The sequence below is a fragment of the Scatophagus argus genome, chromosome 21 (genome assembly GCF_020382885.2).
Source record: "Scatophagus argus isolate fScaArg1 chromosome 21, fScaArg1.pri, whole genome shotgun sequence".
Classification (NCBI taxonomy): domain Eukaryota; kingdom Metazoa; phylum Chordata; class Actinopteri; family Scatophagidae; genus Scatophagus; species Scatophagus argus.
The window spans coordinates 7,076,774-7,093,451 of record NC_058513.1 but is presented as its reverse complement, the minus strand read 5'-3'; the positions used below and the strand labels follow the sequence as shown (position 1 = coordinate 7,093,451).

Sequence of the window (16,678 nt, the reverse complement as noted above, 5' to 3'; positions counted from 1 at the left end):
AACTCCCATCCATCACTGCCTGAATGAACAGATAGGCCTTATTATTAATGTCCAGTGTGTGTACAGTTTACTCATTTTATAATCTGTTGCTCTTGGATGATTACCTGTTGGGGATATGTTTGTATGTCTGCACAGTATACGGATCTGCAATTTTGACATTTTATGTGTTGTTAATGTTATATACAATAGTGTTCTAAATCCTCACTGAGAAAGCCTCACATAGTAATTATACAGTGTTAATTAAGACGGGCCGAAATATGCAGAAATTTCAGACTATGCAGATTGTGTTAAATGAAGTTTTAACACTACTCAATTAGCCCAATAACCACTAGAGCTGCAGCTGCTTATTGCCCCAGGTATTTATACAGGTGTACCTTATATCTTGATAAAAAGAGATTTTTTTGTAACGCAACCCGCTCATGTACATGTTTTTGGGCCTGTGGGAACCGGAGTACCCGGAGAAAACCCGTCCTGGCACGGAGAGAACATGTAAACTGCACATAGAAGGCTCGGGGTTCGATCCTGGAACCCTGTCGCTATGAGGCGCCAGTGCTAACCACTGCACCACCGTGCCGCCCGCGATTAGGTCATAGTTAGCATAAGTTTATATTCTTGTCACTCCATGATGAAAGTACTACTGACGCTTGTGCGTAGCTTGGCAGTACGTTAGCAGAGGAACAGAAGCAGCTTCAGTCGTCATTATAACTGCTGTGGATATGAGAGTAAAACACCTCCAGCTGCTGCTTAAATCTCAGCAGGGAGGAAGCGTGAGGTGAGATGTGTCTGCGGTGAGTTTATGACAGAACTGAACTATCAGTAGTGGAAACTTTGAAAGAACTCGTGTCAGCTCTTATCTGAAGTACAACCACAACTTAACAATGACTACATTTACATAGACTGTAAAATTCCAGTAATTAGTCAGTGATGGAATGTAACAACCTCGCCTTTATTTATTTCCATCTTCCTTCTTTCCAGGCTTTTCCTTCACTAGACAAACGGTCAGAGTTTTACAGGTTTACAGAATTTCCTTTGACTGCATACTATATATGCATATATACTGTTTGATGGTCAATACTGAAACACAAAGACCAGTAGAAAAAGTGTAATAAAAGTATACTAGCATGTGACTTATGTTATCTCGCATTAGCCATCGAAAGATTTATTGGTCACACCAGACCAAGTGAGGCAGTGACACTTATGTTACTAATGTGAATGAGCTTCTATACTTTACTGTATATTAACATGATCTGATGAAAATACCTGATACCTTTGGACAGAAATGATGGCGCAAGAGCCTTTATTCTAATATATGATGATTATAAATAGTAACTGCTAAGAGCTTTAAATATAATTCCCCTTCATATTCTTCTTTTATAATTCTATTATCACATTATAATCTTCACAGACCTTCTTCTTATCTCATATATTACTTTAATTGATGTTTTACATAAGAATGAAATCCAGACTGTATTTGCATGGCACTGCTATATTTAGAATGCAGCTATGAAATGCCTGCTGTTTAACATATCTCACTGAGATATGGTATTATGATAATTACGCAGCTATTATACACTACATATATATACATACATATATATGTATGTCTGGAGCATGTGAGTGACTATAGGCATGTGCATGTTGGCCACCCTCCTCCACGCACACACGCGTGCACACACACTACACACACACACACGCACACACATACCTTGCCATCTGTTGACATATGCAGCTGTTCAAAAATAGCCCTCTACCAGAAGCTTCCCTGAGTGGCCCACAGATAGGCAGAGCAGAGATCTTGTCTGCACAAGTTGTTGTGTTTCTGCTATGACCACATGTCACCCAAGACTGTTTGCCTGAAAAGGATTACAAAATGTATATCTGTTCGTTGTGATTTTGGCAGCAGGGAATTTCTTTTTGCTGGTAATTTCTGTTCCCTGAGCCAGAAGTGAAAGCTTGAGTTTGTGCAAACAGAAGTGAAAATGGAACCCTTTCCTGACCAGTTCATGGAATTCCATCCCATCCATGGTACCAACGTCAGACTGGACCACTCTGGAACGCAGGCCACCAGAGTGGAGAGCTTTGCAAATGGAGTGTGTTTCAGCAAACAACCTCTGAAGCCCGGTGAGATATTTCTCATAGAGATTGAGGATAAGGAGCTGGGCTGGTGTGGCCACCTCCGGGTCGGCCTGACTGCCAGGGACCCCAGGGGCTTAGAGGTGGTACCTGAATACTCCATCCCGGACCTGACAGAGTTAGGAGACAGTTGGGTATTTGCCATCACTCGGAACCACAACAAGATCATAGAGGATGCTGAAGCAGAGGGTGTGAATGAGGGACCAGAACCTGCATGGTGCCAGAAAACACACACACATATACACTCATATTAGGCAGACTAAACTACCGTTAAGCTTACAATGTTTTTTTTTTTTTTTTCACTCTATTAACAGGACAGACCAGTGTTGAAACTCAAATCAGCGCAGCGTGTTTTGAAAGTGATGGGATCAAATCAACAAGTCAAGGTTCATCTGTTGACCTTGGGAGAAAAATTGTGAAGAGGAATTAAAATGAAATTATGCTGGTCTGGCTACACATAATCAAATAAAACTAAGACTCTATGGTGATACTTGCATCTCTGTGAGATTGTGCTCAGGTTCTGCAGCACTTTGGGTTCCCTATATGTTAATCAGCAAATTTCTAAAACATAATGTTAATTCATGAATGAGTATGGCAAATTTCATGGAAAGTGATCAACAGAGCAATATTGTTATGAGCCACATTGCTAGCAATGTTAAAAATATGATATGAGATAAAGTAGTCATATATCAGGTCTGTGCTGGTATGAAGAAATTAATAGTCCTTTTTAAAAAGTGTTTTCTTAAGAGAAATATCATATTAAAGATATCGCCTCCAAAAATCCACAGATTATGGCAAAGTGTTTGTGTGATCTCTGTTCACTCTCCCAAACACCACCCTTTGGGTTTTGGTTTAGCTGTGGTGCTGGAAGAACTTAGGGGTGACAACCCCAGAGATCACACAAAGCTGAACAAACATGAACGGCTGAAGAAAACCAAGGAGAATAATCCTGTTAATATGCTACATATAAATATTTTTTAATCTGTATTTGCTTGTTGTAATGGGGCCAGCCATACATTTGAGGTCCCTAACAAGAGTGATGCTAAGTGATAAACTCCTATAAAAGAAATGTAAGGAGTTGTTAACTGTTCCATAAGGTTGTGTGTGACATACAGAGTGATCATGTGACAGCTGTAGCACGAAACACAGCACACATCTGCTGTGTGTGCACTGCAATGTGTCGATCAATCTGACAGATAAGCCTGACAGCATGTCTGTGACTCTGACTGTGTGTGTAGGGGTGTGTGTGTGTTTGTGTGCCACCCTCTGATCATTCACGGACAGTAACAATCTCAGATTAACATTAATGCAGGGTTTTACTGTGAAATCTGACAAATCACACAGCTGGATCATGGGCTAAAGTAACATTTGGTGGGGTGTGTTTCCAAGCTAGCTCATCTCCGTGACCTAGTGTTGATTGTAGTTATTAGTAACGTCACAGTCCTTAAGTGTCCCTTTAAAATCCGAATAAATAAGCGAGGACACAAATTTAGATGCTTGAGTTTGAGAGCAGATTTTGATTTCTCACAGTAATCACTTGGCATGTGGGCTGTAAAATAATTCAGTCCCTTGTTCAGCCCTATTTTAAAGTACTGAGTATGCAGTCTGCAGGCATTTCTTATTCCAGTACAGTCTTCACAGTGAAAAAGCTAAAGTCCAGATTCGAACGTGCAACCCTGTTGCTATGAGGCGACAGCGCTAACCACTGCACCACCGTGCCGACCGTGACGAGCTCATACTTAGCATAATCTTATAATCATGTCACTCCATGATGAAAGTACTACTGACGTTTGTGCGTAGTTTGGCAGTACGTTAGCAGAGGAACAGACGCAGCTTCAGTCGTCATTATAACTGCTGTGGATATGAGAGTAAAACACCTTCACCTACTTTTTTATGTTTTTATGCATACTATATATGCATATATACTGTTTGATGGTCAATACTGAAACACAAAGACCAGTAGAAAAAGTGTAATAAAAGTATACTAGCATGTGACTTATGTTATCTCGCATTAGCCATCGAAAGATTTATTGGTCACACCAGACCAAGTGAGGCAGTGACACTTATGTTACTAATGTGAATGAGCTCCTATACTTTACTGTATATTAATATGATCTGATGAAAATATCTGATACCTTTGGACAGAAATGATGGCGCTACTGTAAATCACAGCGTGCAGGAGCCTTTATCCTCATATATGATGATTATAAATAGTAACTGCTAAGAGCTTCCCTTTTAAATATAATAACAAATTTCTGCCGTCACAACTAAATGACTACAAAATATGTAGCCCAAGCCCAACACAATAAGGTCATATTATAAAACAGAAATACACACAGTAGGCCACAACATGTGGGGCCCAACTTGTGTGCAAAACAAATAATAATAAAAAATGTCAGTTCACGAAATTCAGTGCAACACCTCCAGTCAGAGCTGAACTCCTTCTGCTGCAAGACGAATCATATCCACGAGACAAGTGTGGCATGCAGACATGAAGCAGGAGTTAACGTGACTGAGAAAATGTGGCAAACCGCTGTCGCTGCGCCCTGAGAGATAAAATGTCTTTTATGCGCACCAGACCTGTGATCTTCTTGCAGACTCCCCCTCTTACTTTTGCAAATGTATTCAGCGATGGCTATGCTTTAAAGAAAGAGAATTTCGCAACATAAATGGAGATGAAGAATCTATACTTACCCCCAAAATAGTTCTGTGCATGGAAATGTGTCTATACCCGCCGCTCAGTATTAATCTTCTGCTAGTTACCTCTCCACTGGTGAGCGCAAGGACCGCGGAGTCTCAGCGTCGTCTCTCTCTCCCTCTCTCCCTCTCCCTCTCTCTCTCTCTCTCTCTCTCACACACGCAGTCACACACACACACACACACACACACACCTCCCCTTAAACGACTGCCTGTATCCAGATGTGTCATGCGCTGCCGGGAATCACAGCTCACCAAACTGATTATGAAAAGCATGGCCGCGCGCTGCATGATAATCCAGATTAAGAGTCCTGCAGCCCCAACAGATTACTAATTGGTCTTTGGCGCTTTTTCACACTGTCTTCATTAATGTCCAGATAGATAAATAAGTAAAAATATTATTATGACATGCAGGATATTTTTCAAATTAGCTATCTAAATATATTCTGTCACAAGAAAGAAAGAAAGATGCAAGAATTTACCCTCCATCTTGGCCTACATAAAACACACTCGAAGATTCAAGATTCAGGATTCAAGATTCAAGAGTCTTTATTGTCATTATGCAAGCATAACGAAATTTTGTGCAGATTCTCAGCTTCAAAACACACTTATAAATAGAAAAAATTTAAATTGCACACCTTAGAAAAAAAAAATACAAAAATATAAAATGCAAAGTACAAAATACAGAGTGAGGAAGATAAAAAACAAAGTGCACTTAGTGCCAGACTATGTGTATGAGTGTTTCACTGTAGGGGGGTTATTGCTTTAACAGCTCTGGGGAAGAAGCTGTCCCTGAGTCTGTTGGTGCTGGTTTTAATGTTCCTGTACCGCTTTCCTGATGGAAGCGGTACAAACAGTTTGTTGCCCGGGTGGGTGGGGTCTGTGGCAATGCGTCTTGCCTTCTTCTGGACTCGGGCAGTGTAAACTGAGTCCAGATCTGGTAGACTGCAGCCCACAATCCCCTGTGCTGTCCTCACTACCCGGGCTAAATCTTTCCTGTCCTGCGCTGTGCAACTGCCATACCACACAGTCACACTGAGACACAGGATACTTTCTATTGTGGCTCTGCAAAAGTTCACGAGCAGCTGAGTAGACAGTCCAGTCCGTTTCAACTTCCTGAGAAAGAAAAGCCGCTGTTGGGCCTTTTTCACCAGGTGTGAGGTGTTCACTGACCAGGAGAGGTCAGAGGAGATGTGGATGCCCAGGAACTTAATGCTGTCCACCCGTGTTAATTAAGACGGGCCGAAATATGCAGAAATTTCAGACTATGCAGATTGTGTTAAATGAAGTTTTAACACTACTCAATTAGCCCAATGACCACTAGAGCTGCAGCTGCTTATTGACAGGTGTACCTTATATCTTGATAAAAAGAGACTTTTTGATGTTTTTATGCATACTATATATGCATATATACTGTTTGATGGTCAATACTGAAACACAAAGACCAGTAGAAAAAGTGTAATAAAAGTATACTAGCATGTGACTTATGTTATCTCGCATTAGCCATCGAAAGATTTATTGGTCACACCAGACCAAGTGAGGCAGTGACACTTATGTTACTAATGTGAATGAGCTCCTATACTTTACTGTATATTAATATGATCTGATGAAAATACCTGATACCTTTGGACAGAAATGATGGCGCTACTGTAAATCACAGCGTGCAGGAGCCTTTATCCTCATATATGATGATTATAAATAGTAACTGCTAAGAGCTTCCCTTTTAAATATAATAACAAATTTCTGCCGTCACAACTAAATGACTACAAAATATGTAGCCCAAGCCCAACACAATAAGGTCATATTATAAAACAGAAATACACACAGTAGTTACCTCTCCACTGGTGAGCGCAAGGACCGCGGAGTCTCAGCGTCGTATCTCTCTCCCTCTCTCTCACACAAAACATTCACACACACACACACACCCCCCACACACACACACACACACACACACACGACAGACAACACTCTACTACTTTTTTCATGTTTTCCATCTTCTGTGCATGTTATCGGTATTGTGGGAGAAAGCCCCGGATTATCCGGAGGAAACCCACTCAGGCACTGGGGAGAACAATGCAAACCCCAAACCCAACATAGCAAACCTGCCGGGGATTCGAACGCGGAATCCTGTTGCTATGAGGCGACAGTGCTAACCACTGCGCCGTGCCCACCGTGACGAGCTCATACTTAGCATAGTCTTATATTCATGTCACTGCATGATGAAAGTACTACTGACGCTTGTGCGTAGCTTGGCAGTACGTTAGCAGAGGAACAGAAGCAGCTTCAGTCGTCATTATAACTGCTGTGGATATGAGAGTAAAACACCTTCAGCTGCTGCTTAAATCTCAGCAGGGAGGAAGCGTGAGGTGAGATGTGTCTGCGGTGAGTTTATGAGTCAACTCAAGTCAAGTCAACTTTATTTGTATAGCCCATTTTTACAAGCAGTTTGTCTCAAAGGGCTTAACATAACATCAGCAACATCCTCTGCCCTTCGACCCTCACATCGACTAAGGAAAAACTCCCAGAAAAACCTTTAACAGGAAAAAATGGAAGAAACCTCAGGGTGAGCAACAGAGGAGGGATCCCTCACCCAGGACGGGCAGACGTGCAATGGATGTTGTACAGGCAGGAAAGCAATTTGCAACATGAGAAATGACATTACTAAAAAGATAAGCAAAACAAAATCTCAACTGTTTAGTTTCACTTTTTGCTACCACCTCAATATGATTTTAACATTTCACAATTTATAGGAAATTTATAGTATTGAAAATTATAATGAACTGCTGTAACATTCATGTATTCTTTTTTTATGTGATGTTGAGAATCACTATCCTATCAGTTCGATTTCGGCCCGTAGGGAGAACCACCCCGCCCATAGTCGGTACATAGAGGAATGACAGGCAGATGTCAACAATACACATTGGGTTGGTCATAGAGCCGGCTACAGTTCAACTTGAAGATCTGGATGGAGAGATACCTGCGGAAAGATACAGAGAGAGAGAGAGAGAGAGAGAGAGGGAGGGAGAGACACAAGAGATGACAGAACTGAACTATCAGTAGTGGAAACTTTGAAAGAACTCGTGTCAGCTCTGAAGTACAACCACAACTTAACAATGACTACATTTACATAGACTTGTTACTAATTGGTCTTTGGCACTTGGCACTTTCACACTGTCTTCATTAATGTCCAAATAGATAAATAAGTAAAAACATTATTATGACATGCAGGATATTTTTCAAATTAGCTATCTAAATATATTCTGTCACAAGAAAGAAAGAAAGATGCAAGAATTTACCCTCCCTCCCTCCATCTTGGCCTACATCAGAATCAGAATCAGAATTCCTTTATTTATCCCTGGAAGTAAATTCTTGTTTTTACAGACATTGCACATGCAGTATTCCCGACCAAGAAGGGAGAAAAGTGCAGAGTATAAAAAATAGGATAAACAATAAAGATAAAATCTAAATCTAAAATCTCAAGTACAGGTATTTACAAAAACTGTATTCAAATTTGTTAAGAAAATTTAAAATACAGGTATGTACATGTGTAAAAAAAAGCCAATATGTACATTGTATATATCAGTGAGTGTGTCCGTCACAGTGCTGAGTTTAACAGTTTGATGGCGACAGGCAGGAATGATTTCCTGTGTCGCTCTGTGGTACATCGTGGCAGTATGAGCCTGTTGCTGAATGAGCTCCTGTAGCCGATCAGCACATTGTGGAAAGGGTGAGAGGGAAAGTCCAGTATAGTCCTTATTTTGGACAACATCCTCCTCTCAGACACCACTGTCAGAGAGTCCAGTTCCTCTCCCGCAACATGGCTGGCCTTCTTGATGATTCTATCGAGTCTGTTGGTGTCCCTCACCCTCAGGCAGCTGCCCCAGCAGGCAACAGCATATGTGATGGCACTGGACACCACCGACTCGTAGAACATCCTCAGCATCGTCCTGCAGATGTTGAAGGACCTCAGCCGCCTCAGAAAGTAGAGGCGGCTCTGGCCCTTTCTGTAGACCATGTCCACGTTCTTGCACCAGTCCAGTTTGTGGTCTAAGTACACCCCCAGGTATTTGTACTCCTCCACCACCTCCACAGTGTCCCCTTTTATGTCGATAGGGGTCACTGGAGCCTTAGTCCTCCTCAGGTCCACCACCAGTTCCTTGGTCTTTGTCACATTGAGCTGTAGGTGGTTTTTCCCGCTCCATGTGACAAAGTTGTCCACTACCGTCCTGTACTCTCTCTCATCCCCCCCAGTAATACACCCAACCACTGCGGAGTCATCAGAAAATTTCTGAAGATGGCAGGACTCTGTGCAGTGCATAAAGTCTGTGGTGTAGATTGTGAAGAGGAAGGGAGAGAGGACAGTCCCCTGTGGAGCCCCGGTGTTGCTGATCACTTCATCTGACAGGCAGCACTTCAGGCGTACATACTGTGGTCTGCCCGTCAGATAGTCTGCGATCCAGGACACCAGTGGGGCATCCACCTGCATCGCTGTCAGCTTCTCAGCCAGCAGAGCCGGCCTGATGGTGTCAAACGCACTCGAGAAATCGAAGAACGTGATTCTCACAGTGCTTGCCGGCTTGTCCGGGTGCGTGTAGACTCTGTTCAGCAGGTAGATGATGGCATCGTCCACTCCAAGGCGGGGCTGGTAGGTGAACTGAAGGGGGTCCTGAAGTGGTTGGACCATGGGCCTGAGCTGTTCCAGGACGAGTCTTTCCAGGGTCTTCATGATGTGTGACGTCAGGGCCACAGGCCTGTAGTCCTTGGGGTCGCTGGGACGCGGCCTCTTCGGGACAGGAACGAGGCATGACGTCTTCCATACCACGGGGACCCTCTGGAGACTCAGACTCAGGTTGAAGACATGATGGAGTACTCCGCTTAGCTGGGGGGCACAGGCTTTCAGGACCCTGGGGCTCACACAACACTGGGCCTGCAGCTTTGCCTGCACGGAGTCTCTGCAGCTGTCTTCTCACCTGATCAGCTGTGAAGGTCATCGTTGGGGTGATGGGTGGGGGAGGAGTGCATGTGGTACCCAGGTGAGAGTGGTCCATCCCAGGCTTCTGGGGACGAGGTGTGAGCGAGGCCATCCAGATGAAATGTGGGTGGAGGGAGAGAGGCTGGAGTGGCTGGTTGCCGCAACCGTACTGCTGAGGAGTCCTTTGAAGCGTGAATTGGGGTCCTTGTGTCGAATCTGTTAAAAAACTGATTCAGCTCATTCGCCCGTTCCACACTGCCATCAACTCCTCGGCTGTTTGGCCCGTAACCTGTGATGGTCCTCGTGCCACTCCACACCTCTCTCGTGCTGTTCTGCTGGAGTTTCCACTCCAGCTGCCTCCGGTACCTCTCCTTTGCCTCCCTGATTTTTATTCTCAGGGTGCACTGAATAGCTCTCACCTCCTCCCTATTGCCTGCTCTGAAAGCCCTCTTCTTGTCATTGAGGATGGCTTTGATGTCCTTGGTTACCCACGGCTTGTTGTTGGGGTAACACTTTACCGTTGTGGTTGGGACAATGGTGTCCACACAGAAGTTTATGTAGGCAGTGATGCACTCAGTGAGCCCATCAATGTCCTGGCCGTGGGGCTCACAGAGTGCCTGCCAGTCTGTCACCTCAAAACAGCCCTGGAGTGTCTCATTGGCCTCGTCTGTCCATCTCCTCATAGTCCTTGAAGTTGCGGGCAGACGCTTTACGAGAGGCACATAGCAGGGGGAGAGGTGGATCAGGTTGTGATCTGACCTGCCTAGTGGGGGGAGGGGGGAAGAGCTGCAACAATCCCTTGCATTAGCATACAGCAGATCTATTGTTCTTCCCTCTCTGGTAGGACAGTTCACAAACTGAGTGAAAGTGGGGAGTGTTTTGTCCAGGTTAGTATGGTTGAAATCACCCGAGATTGCAATGAATGCACTCGGGTGCTGAGTCTGTATCCGGGCTATTGCAGAGTGAATAGTGTCACGTGTCCTGCTGGGGTTTGCAGAGGGGGGACATAAACAGTCACCATGACAACATGTGAAAACTCCCTGGGCAGGTAATATGGACGTAGTCCAACGGCACACAGTTCCACATCCGGGCTGCAGATGCGCTCCTTCACCGTGATGTGAGCTGGATTACACCACCGGTTGTTAACGAGCCCCCCCCCCCCCCTTTGTGCTTACCGCTGGTAGCGCAGTCTCTGTCCGCACGGACCGTATGGAAGCCCGTTACTGTCACATTGTCATCAGGTATGTCCTGGTGCAGCCATGTCTCCGTAAAGCACATCAAACTGCACTCCCGGTATTCCCTCTGACTCTGCGACAATGCCGTCAGTTCGTCCATTCCCGAGTGACCTCACATTTCCCACGACGATAGAGGGGAGACACGGCTTAAACTTCCTAGTCATAAGCCTCCGCTGTTTCAAAGCTTCCCTCTTTCTCCGTAACTTTTTATTTCCCCTGTATCCGCTGTGAGTTTTAATCCAGCATTCCACAGGGATTACTCTCGGTGTTTTCCCTGGAGAGGTGGCCGGCTTCAGGTCCATCAGCTGATCCCGAGTGTAAACAATGCGGGCAGCGAGGAGTTGCATCGCCACAACTTTCCTGGTGTGTGGTAGGTAGAAAACAATGTAGTCCAGAGTAAAAAGAAAGTAAAAGGAGTCGCGAAATAATAATAAAATAGTAGAAAACAGTGAGAAAGATCGGGAGCGTCTGTAACAGGCTGCACACGTATCGACGCACGCGCACTGACATAAAACACACTCGAAGCCCTAGAACTGACATTATGAAGAACGGGGAAGAGTTGTGTGCAGGCTTCATTTGGGGTGAGAGATAATAACTCCCATCCATCACTGCCTGAATGAACAGATAGGCCTTATTATTAATGTCCAGTGTGTGTACAGTTTACTCATTTTATAATCTGTTGCTCTTGGATGATTACCTGTTGGGGATATGTTTGTATGTCTGCACAGTATACGGATCTGCAATTTTGACATTTTATGTGTTGTTAATGTTATATACAATAGTGTTCTAAATCCTCACTGGGAAAGCCTCACATAGTAATTATACAGTGTTAATTAAGACGGGCCGAAATATGCAGAAATTTCAGACTATGCAGATTGTGTTAAATGAAGTTTTAACACTACTCAATTAGCCCAATAACCACTAGAGCTGCAGCTGCTTATTGCCCCAGGTATTTATACAGGTGTACCTTATATCTTGATAAAAAGAGATTTTTTTGTAACGCAATCCGCTCATGTACACGTTTGTACATGACCTAATGTACATGTTTTTGGGCCTGTGGGAGAAACCCCGTCCTGGCACGGAGAGAACATGTAAACTGCACATAGAAGGCTCGGGGTTCGATCCTGGAACCCTGTCGCTATGAGGCGCCAGTGCTAACCACTGCACCACCGTGCCGCCCGCGATTAGGTCATAGTTAGCATAAGTTTATATTCTTGTCACTCCATGATGAAAGTACTACTGACGCTTGTGCGTAGCTTGGCAGTACGTTAGCAGAGGAACAGAAGCAGCTTCAGTCGTCATTATAACTGCTGTGGATATGAGAGTAAAACACCTTCAGCTGCTGCTTAAATCTCAGCAGGGAGGAAGCGTGAGGTGAGATGTGTCTGCGGTGAGTTTATGACAGAACTGAACTATCAGTAGTGGAAACTTTGAAAGAACTCGTGTCAGCTCTTATCTGAAGTACAACCACAACTTAACAATGACTACATTTACATAGACTGTAAAATTCCAGTAATTAGTCAGTGATGGAATGTAACAACCTCGCCTTTATTTATTTCCATCTTCCTTCTTTCCAGGCTTTTCCTTCACAAGACAAACGGTCAGAGTTTTACAGGTTTACAGAATTTCCTTTGACTGCATACTATATATGCATATATACTGTTTGATGGTCAATACTGAAACACAAAGACCAGTAGAAAAAGTGTAATAAAAGTATACTAGCATGTGACTTATGTTATCTCGCATTAGCCATCGAAAGATTTATTGGTCACACCAGACCAAGTGAGGCAGTGACACTTATGTTACTAATGTGAATGAGCTCCTATACTTTACTGTATATTAACATGATCTGATGAAAATATCTGATACCTTTGGACAGAAATGATGGCGCAAGAGCCTTTATTCTAATATATGATGATTATAAATAGTAACTGCTAAGAGCTTTAAATATAATTCCCCTTCATATTCTTCTTTTATAATTCTATTATCACATTATAATCTTCACAGACCTTCTTCTTATCTCATATATTACTTTAATTGATGTTTTACATAAGAATGAAATCCAGACTGTATTTGCATGGCACTGCTATATTTAGAATGCAGCTATGAAATGCCTGCTGTTTAACATATCTCACTGAGATATGGTATTATGATAATTACGCAGCTATTATACACTACATATATATACATACATATATATGTATGTCTGGAGCATGTGAGTGACTATAGGCATGTGCATGTTGGCCACCCCCCTCCACGCACACACGCGTGCACACACACTACACACACACACACACGCACACACATACCTTGCCATCTGTTGACATATGCAGCTGTTCAAAAATAGCCCTCTACCAGAAGCTTCCCTGAGTGGCCCACAGATAGGCAGAGCAGAGATCTTGTCTGCACAAGTTGTTGTGTTTCTGCTATGACCACATGTCACCCAAGACTGTTTGCCTGAAAAGGATTACAAAATGTATATCTGTTCGTTGTGATTTTGGCAGCAGGGAATTTCTTTTTGCTGGTAATTTCTGTTCCCTGAGCCAGAAGTGAAAGCTTGAGTTTGTGCAAACAGAAGTGAAAATGGAACCCTTTCCTGACCAGTTCATGGAATTCCATCCCATCCATGGTACCAACGTCAGACTGGACCACTCTGGAACGCAGGCCACCAGAGTGGAGAGCTTTGCAAATGGAGTGTGTTTCAGCAAACAACCTCTGAAGCCCGGTGAGATATTTCTCATAGAGATTGAGGATAAGGAGCTGGGCTGGTGTGGCCACCTCCGGGTCGGCCTGACTGCCAGGGACCCCAGGGGCTTAGAGGTGGTACCTGAATACTCCATCCCGGACCTGACAGAGTTAGGAGACAGTTGGGTATTTGCCATCACTCGGAACCACAACAAGATCATAGAGGATGCTGAAGCAGAGGGTGTGAATGAGGGACCAGAACCTGCATGGTGCCAGAAAACACACACACATATACACTCATATTAGGCAGACTAAACTACCGTTAAGCTAACAATGTTTTTTTTTTTTTTTCACTCTATTAACAGGACAGACCAGTGTTGAAACTCAAATCAGCGCAGCGTGTTTTGAAAGTGATGGGATCAAATCAACAAGTCAAGGTTCATCTGTTGACCTTGGGAGAAAAATTGTGAAGAGGAATTAAAATGAAATTATGCTGGTCTGGCTACACATAATCAAATAAAACTAAGACTCTATGGTGATACTTGCATCTCTGTGAGATTGTGCTCAGGTTCTGCAGCACTTTGGGTTCCCTATATGTTAATCAGCAAATTTCTAAAACATAATGTTAATTCATGAATGAGTATGGCAAATTTCATGGAAAGTGATCAACAGAGCAATATTGTTATGAGCCACATTGCTAGCAATGTTAAAAATATGATATGAGATAAAGTAGTCATATATCAGGTCTGTGCTGGTATGAAGAAATTAATAGTCCTTTTTAAAAAGTGTTTTCTTAAGAGAAATATCATATTAAAGATATCGCCTCCAAAAATCCACAGATTATGGCAAAGTGTTTGTGTGATCTCTGTTCACTCTCCCAAACATCACCCTTTGGGTTTTGGTTTAGCTGTGGTGCTGGAAGAACTTAGGGGTGACAACCCCAGAGATCACACAAAGCTGAACAAACATGAACGGCTGAAGAAAACCAAGGAGAATAATCCTGTTAATATGCTACATATAAATATTTTTTAATCTGTATTTGCTTGTTGTAATGGGGCCAGCCATACATTTGAGGTCCCTAACAAGAGTGATGCTAAGTGATAAACTCCTATAAAAGAAATGTAAGGAGTTGTTAACTGTTCCATAAGGTTGTGTGTGACATACAGAGTGATCATGTGACAGCTGTAGCACGAAACACAGCACACATCTGCTGTGTGTGCACTGCAATGTGTCGATCAATCTGACAGATAAGCCTGACAGCATGTCTGTGACTCTGACTGTGTGTGTAGGGGTGTGTGTGTGTTTGTGTGCCACCCTCTGATCATTCACGGACAGTAACAATCTCAGATTAACATTAATGCAGGGTTTTACTGTGAAATCTGACAAATCACACAGCTGGATCATGGGCTAAAGTAACATTTGGTGGGGTGTGTTTCCAAGCTAGCTCATCTCCGTGACCTAGTGTTGATTGTAGTTATTAGTAACGTCACAGTCCTTAAGTGTCCCTTTAAAATCCGAATAAATAAGCGAGGACACAAATTTAGATGCTTGAGTTTGAGAGCAGATTTTGATTTCTCACAGTAATCACTTGGCATGTGGGCTGTAAAATAATTCAGTCCCTTGTTCAGCCCTATTTTAAAGTACTGAGTATGCAGTCTGCAGGCATTTCTTATTCCAGTACAGTCTTCACAGTGAAAAAGCTAAAGTCCAGATTCGAACGCGCAACCCTGTTGCTATGAGGCGACAGCGCTAACCACTGCACCACCGTGCCGACCGTGACGAGCTCATACTTAGCATAATCTTATAATCATGTCACTCCATGATGAAAGTACTACTGACGTTTGTGCGTAGTTTGGCAGTACGTTAGCAGAGGAACAGACGCAGCTTCAGTCGTCATTATAACTGCTGTGGATATGAGAGTAAAACACCTTCACCTACTTTTTTATGTTTTTATGCATACTATATATGCATATATACTGTTTGATGGTCAATACTGAAACACAAAGACCAGTAGAAAAAGTGTAATAAAAGTATACTAGCATGTGACTTATGTTATCTCGCATTAGCCATCGAAAGATTTATTGGTCACACCAGACCAAGTGAGGCAGTGACACTTATGTTACTAATGTGAATGAGCTCCTATACTTTACTGTATATTAATATGATCTGATGAAAATACCTGATACCTTTGGACAGAAATGATGGCGCTACTGTAAATCACAGCGTGCAGGAGCCTTTATCCTCATATATGATGATTATAAATAGTAACTGCTAAGAGCTTCCCTTTTAAATATAATAACAAATTTCTGCCGTCACAATTAAACGACTACAAAATATGTAGCCCAAGCCCAACACAATAAGGTCATATTATAAAACAGAAATACACACAGTAGGCCACAACATGTGGGGCCCAACTTGTGTGCAAAACAAATAATAATAAAAATGTCAGTTCACGAAATTCAGTGCAACACCTCCAGTCAGAGCTGAACTCCTTCTGCTGCAGGACGAATCATATCCACGAGACAAGTGTGGCATGCAGACATGAAGCAGGAGTTAACGTGACTGAGAAAATGTGGCAAACCGCTGTCGCTGCGCCCTGAGAGATAAAATGTCTTTTATGCGCACCAGACCTGTGATCTTCTTGCAGACTCCCCCTCTTACTTTTGCAAATGTATTCAGCGATGGCTATGCTTTAAAGAAAGAGAATTTCGCAACATAAATGGAGATGAAGAATCTATACTTACCCCCAAAATAGTTCTGTGCATGGAAATGTGTCTATACCCGCCGCTCAGTATTAATCTTCTGCTAGTTACCTCTCCACTGGTGAGCGCAAGGACCGCGGAGTCTCAGCGTCGTCTCTCTCTCTCTCTCTCTCTCTCTCACACGCAGTCACACACACACACCACACACACACACACACCTCCCTTAAACGACTGCCTGTATCCAGATGTGTCAT

The 16,678-nt window shown here is 43.2% G+C and overlaps 2 protein-coding genes and 2 long non-coding RNA genes across 4 annotated transcripts; 2 read left to right on the top strand and 2 right to left on the bottom strand.

Moving 5' to 3' along the window:
- Positions 1 to 469: 469 nt before the first annotated feature.
- Positions 470 to 4,552, bottom strand: LOC124052887. Its single transcript, XR_006842069.1, has 2 exons — positions 4,011 to 4,552; positions 470 to 731 (listed from the first exon to the last, which is right to left on the bottom strand). It is a non-coding gene; the product is annotated as an uncharacterized LOC124052887 (long non-coding RNA).
- On the top strand, positions 1,660 to 2,621 carry LOC124052885 (neuralized-like protein 2). The gene is made up of 2 exons (XM_046377655.1): positions 1,660 to 2,350; positions 2,448 to 2,621. The coding sequence occupies exons 1-2, from the start codon at positions 1,980 to 1,982 to the stop codon at positions 2,461 to 2,463; spliced, it is 387 nt and encodes a 128-aa protein (XP_046233611.1). The 5' UTR covers positions 1,660 to 1,979; the 3' UTR covers positions 2,464 to 2,621.
- Positions 4,553 to 12,108: 7,556 nt separating the features above from the next.
- On the bottom strand, positions 12,109 to 16,096 carry LOC124052888. The gene is made up of 2 exons (XR_006842070.1): positions 15,651 to 16,096; positions 12,109 to 12,370 (listed from the first exon to the last, which is right to left on the bottom strand). It is a non-coding gene; the product is annotated as an uncharacterized LOC124052888 (long non-coding RNA).
- Positions 12,900 to 14,261, top strand: LOC124052886 (neuralized-like protein 2). Its single transcript, XM_046377656.1, has 2 exons — positions 12,900 to 13,991; positions 14,088 to 14,261. Exons 1-2 carry the CDS (start codon positions 13,621 to 13,623, stop codon positions 14,101 to 14,103), a joined length of 387 nt encoding a protein of 128 aa, XP_046233612.1. The 5' UTR covers positions 12,900 to 13,620; the 3' UTR covers positions 14,104 to 14,261.
- Positions 16,097 to 16,678: the final 582 nt, after the last annotated feature.

What these genes read in the sequence shown, in the direction of transcription:
- LOC124052885 (XM_046377655.1), top strand. Translation starts at nt 1,980, where the DNA reads ATGGAACCCTTTCCTGACCAGTTCATGGAATTCCATCCCATCCATGGT.
- LOC124052886 (XM_046377656.1), top strand. Translation starts at nt 13,621, where the DNA reads ATGGAACCCTTTCCTGACCAGTTCATGGAATTCCATCCCATCCATGGT.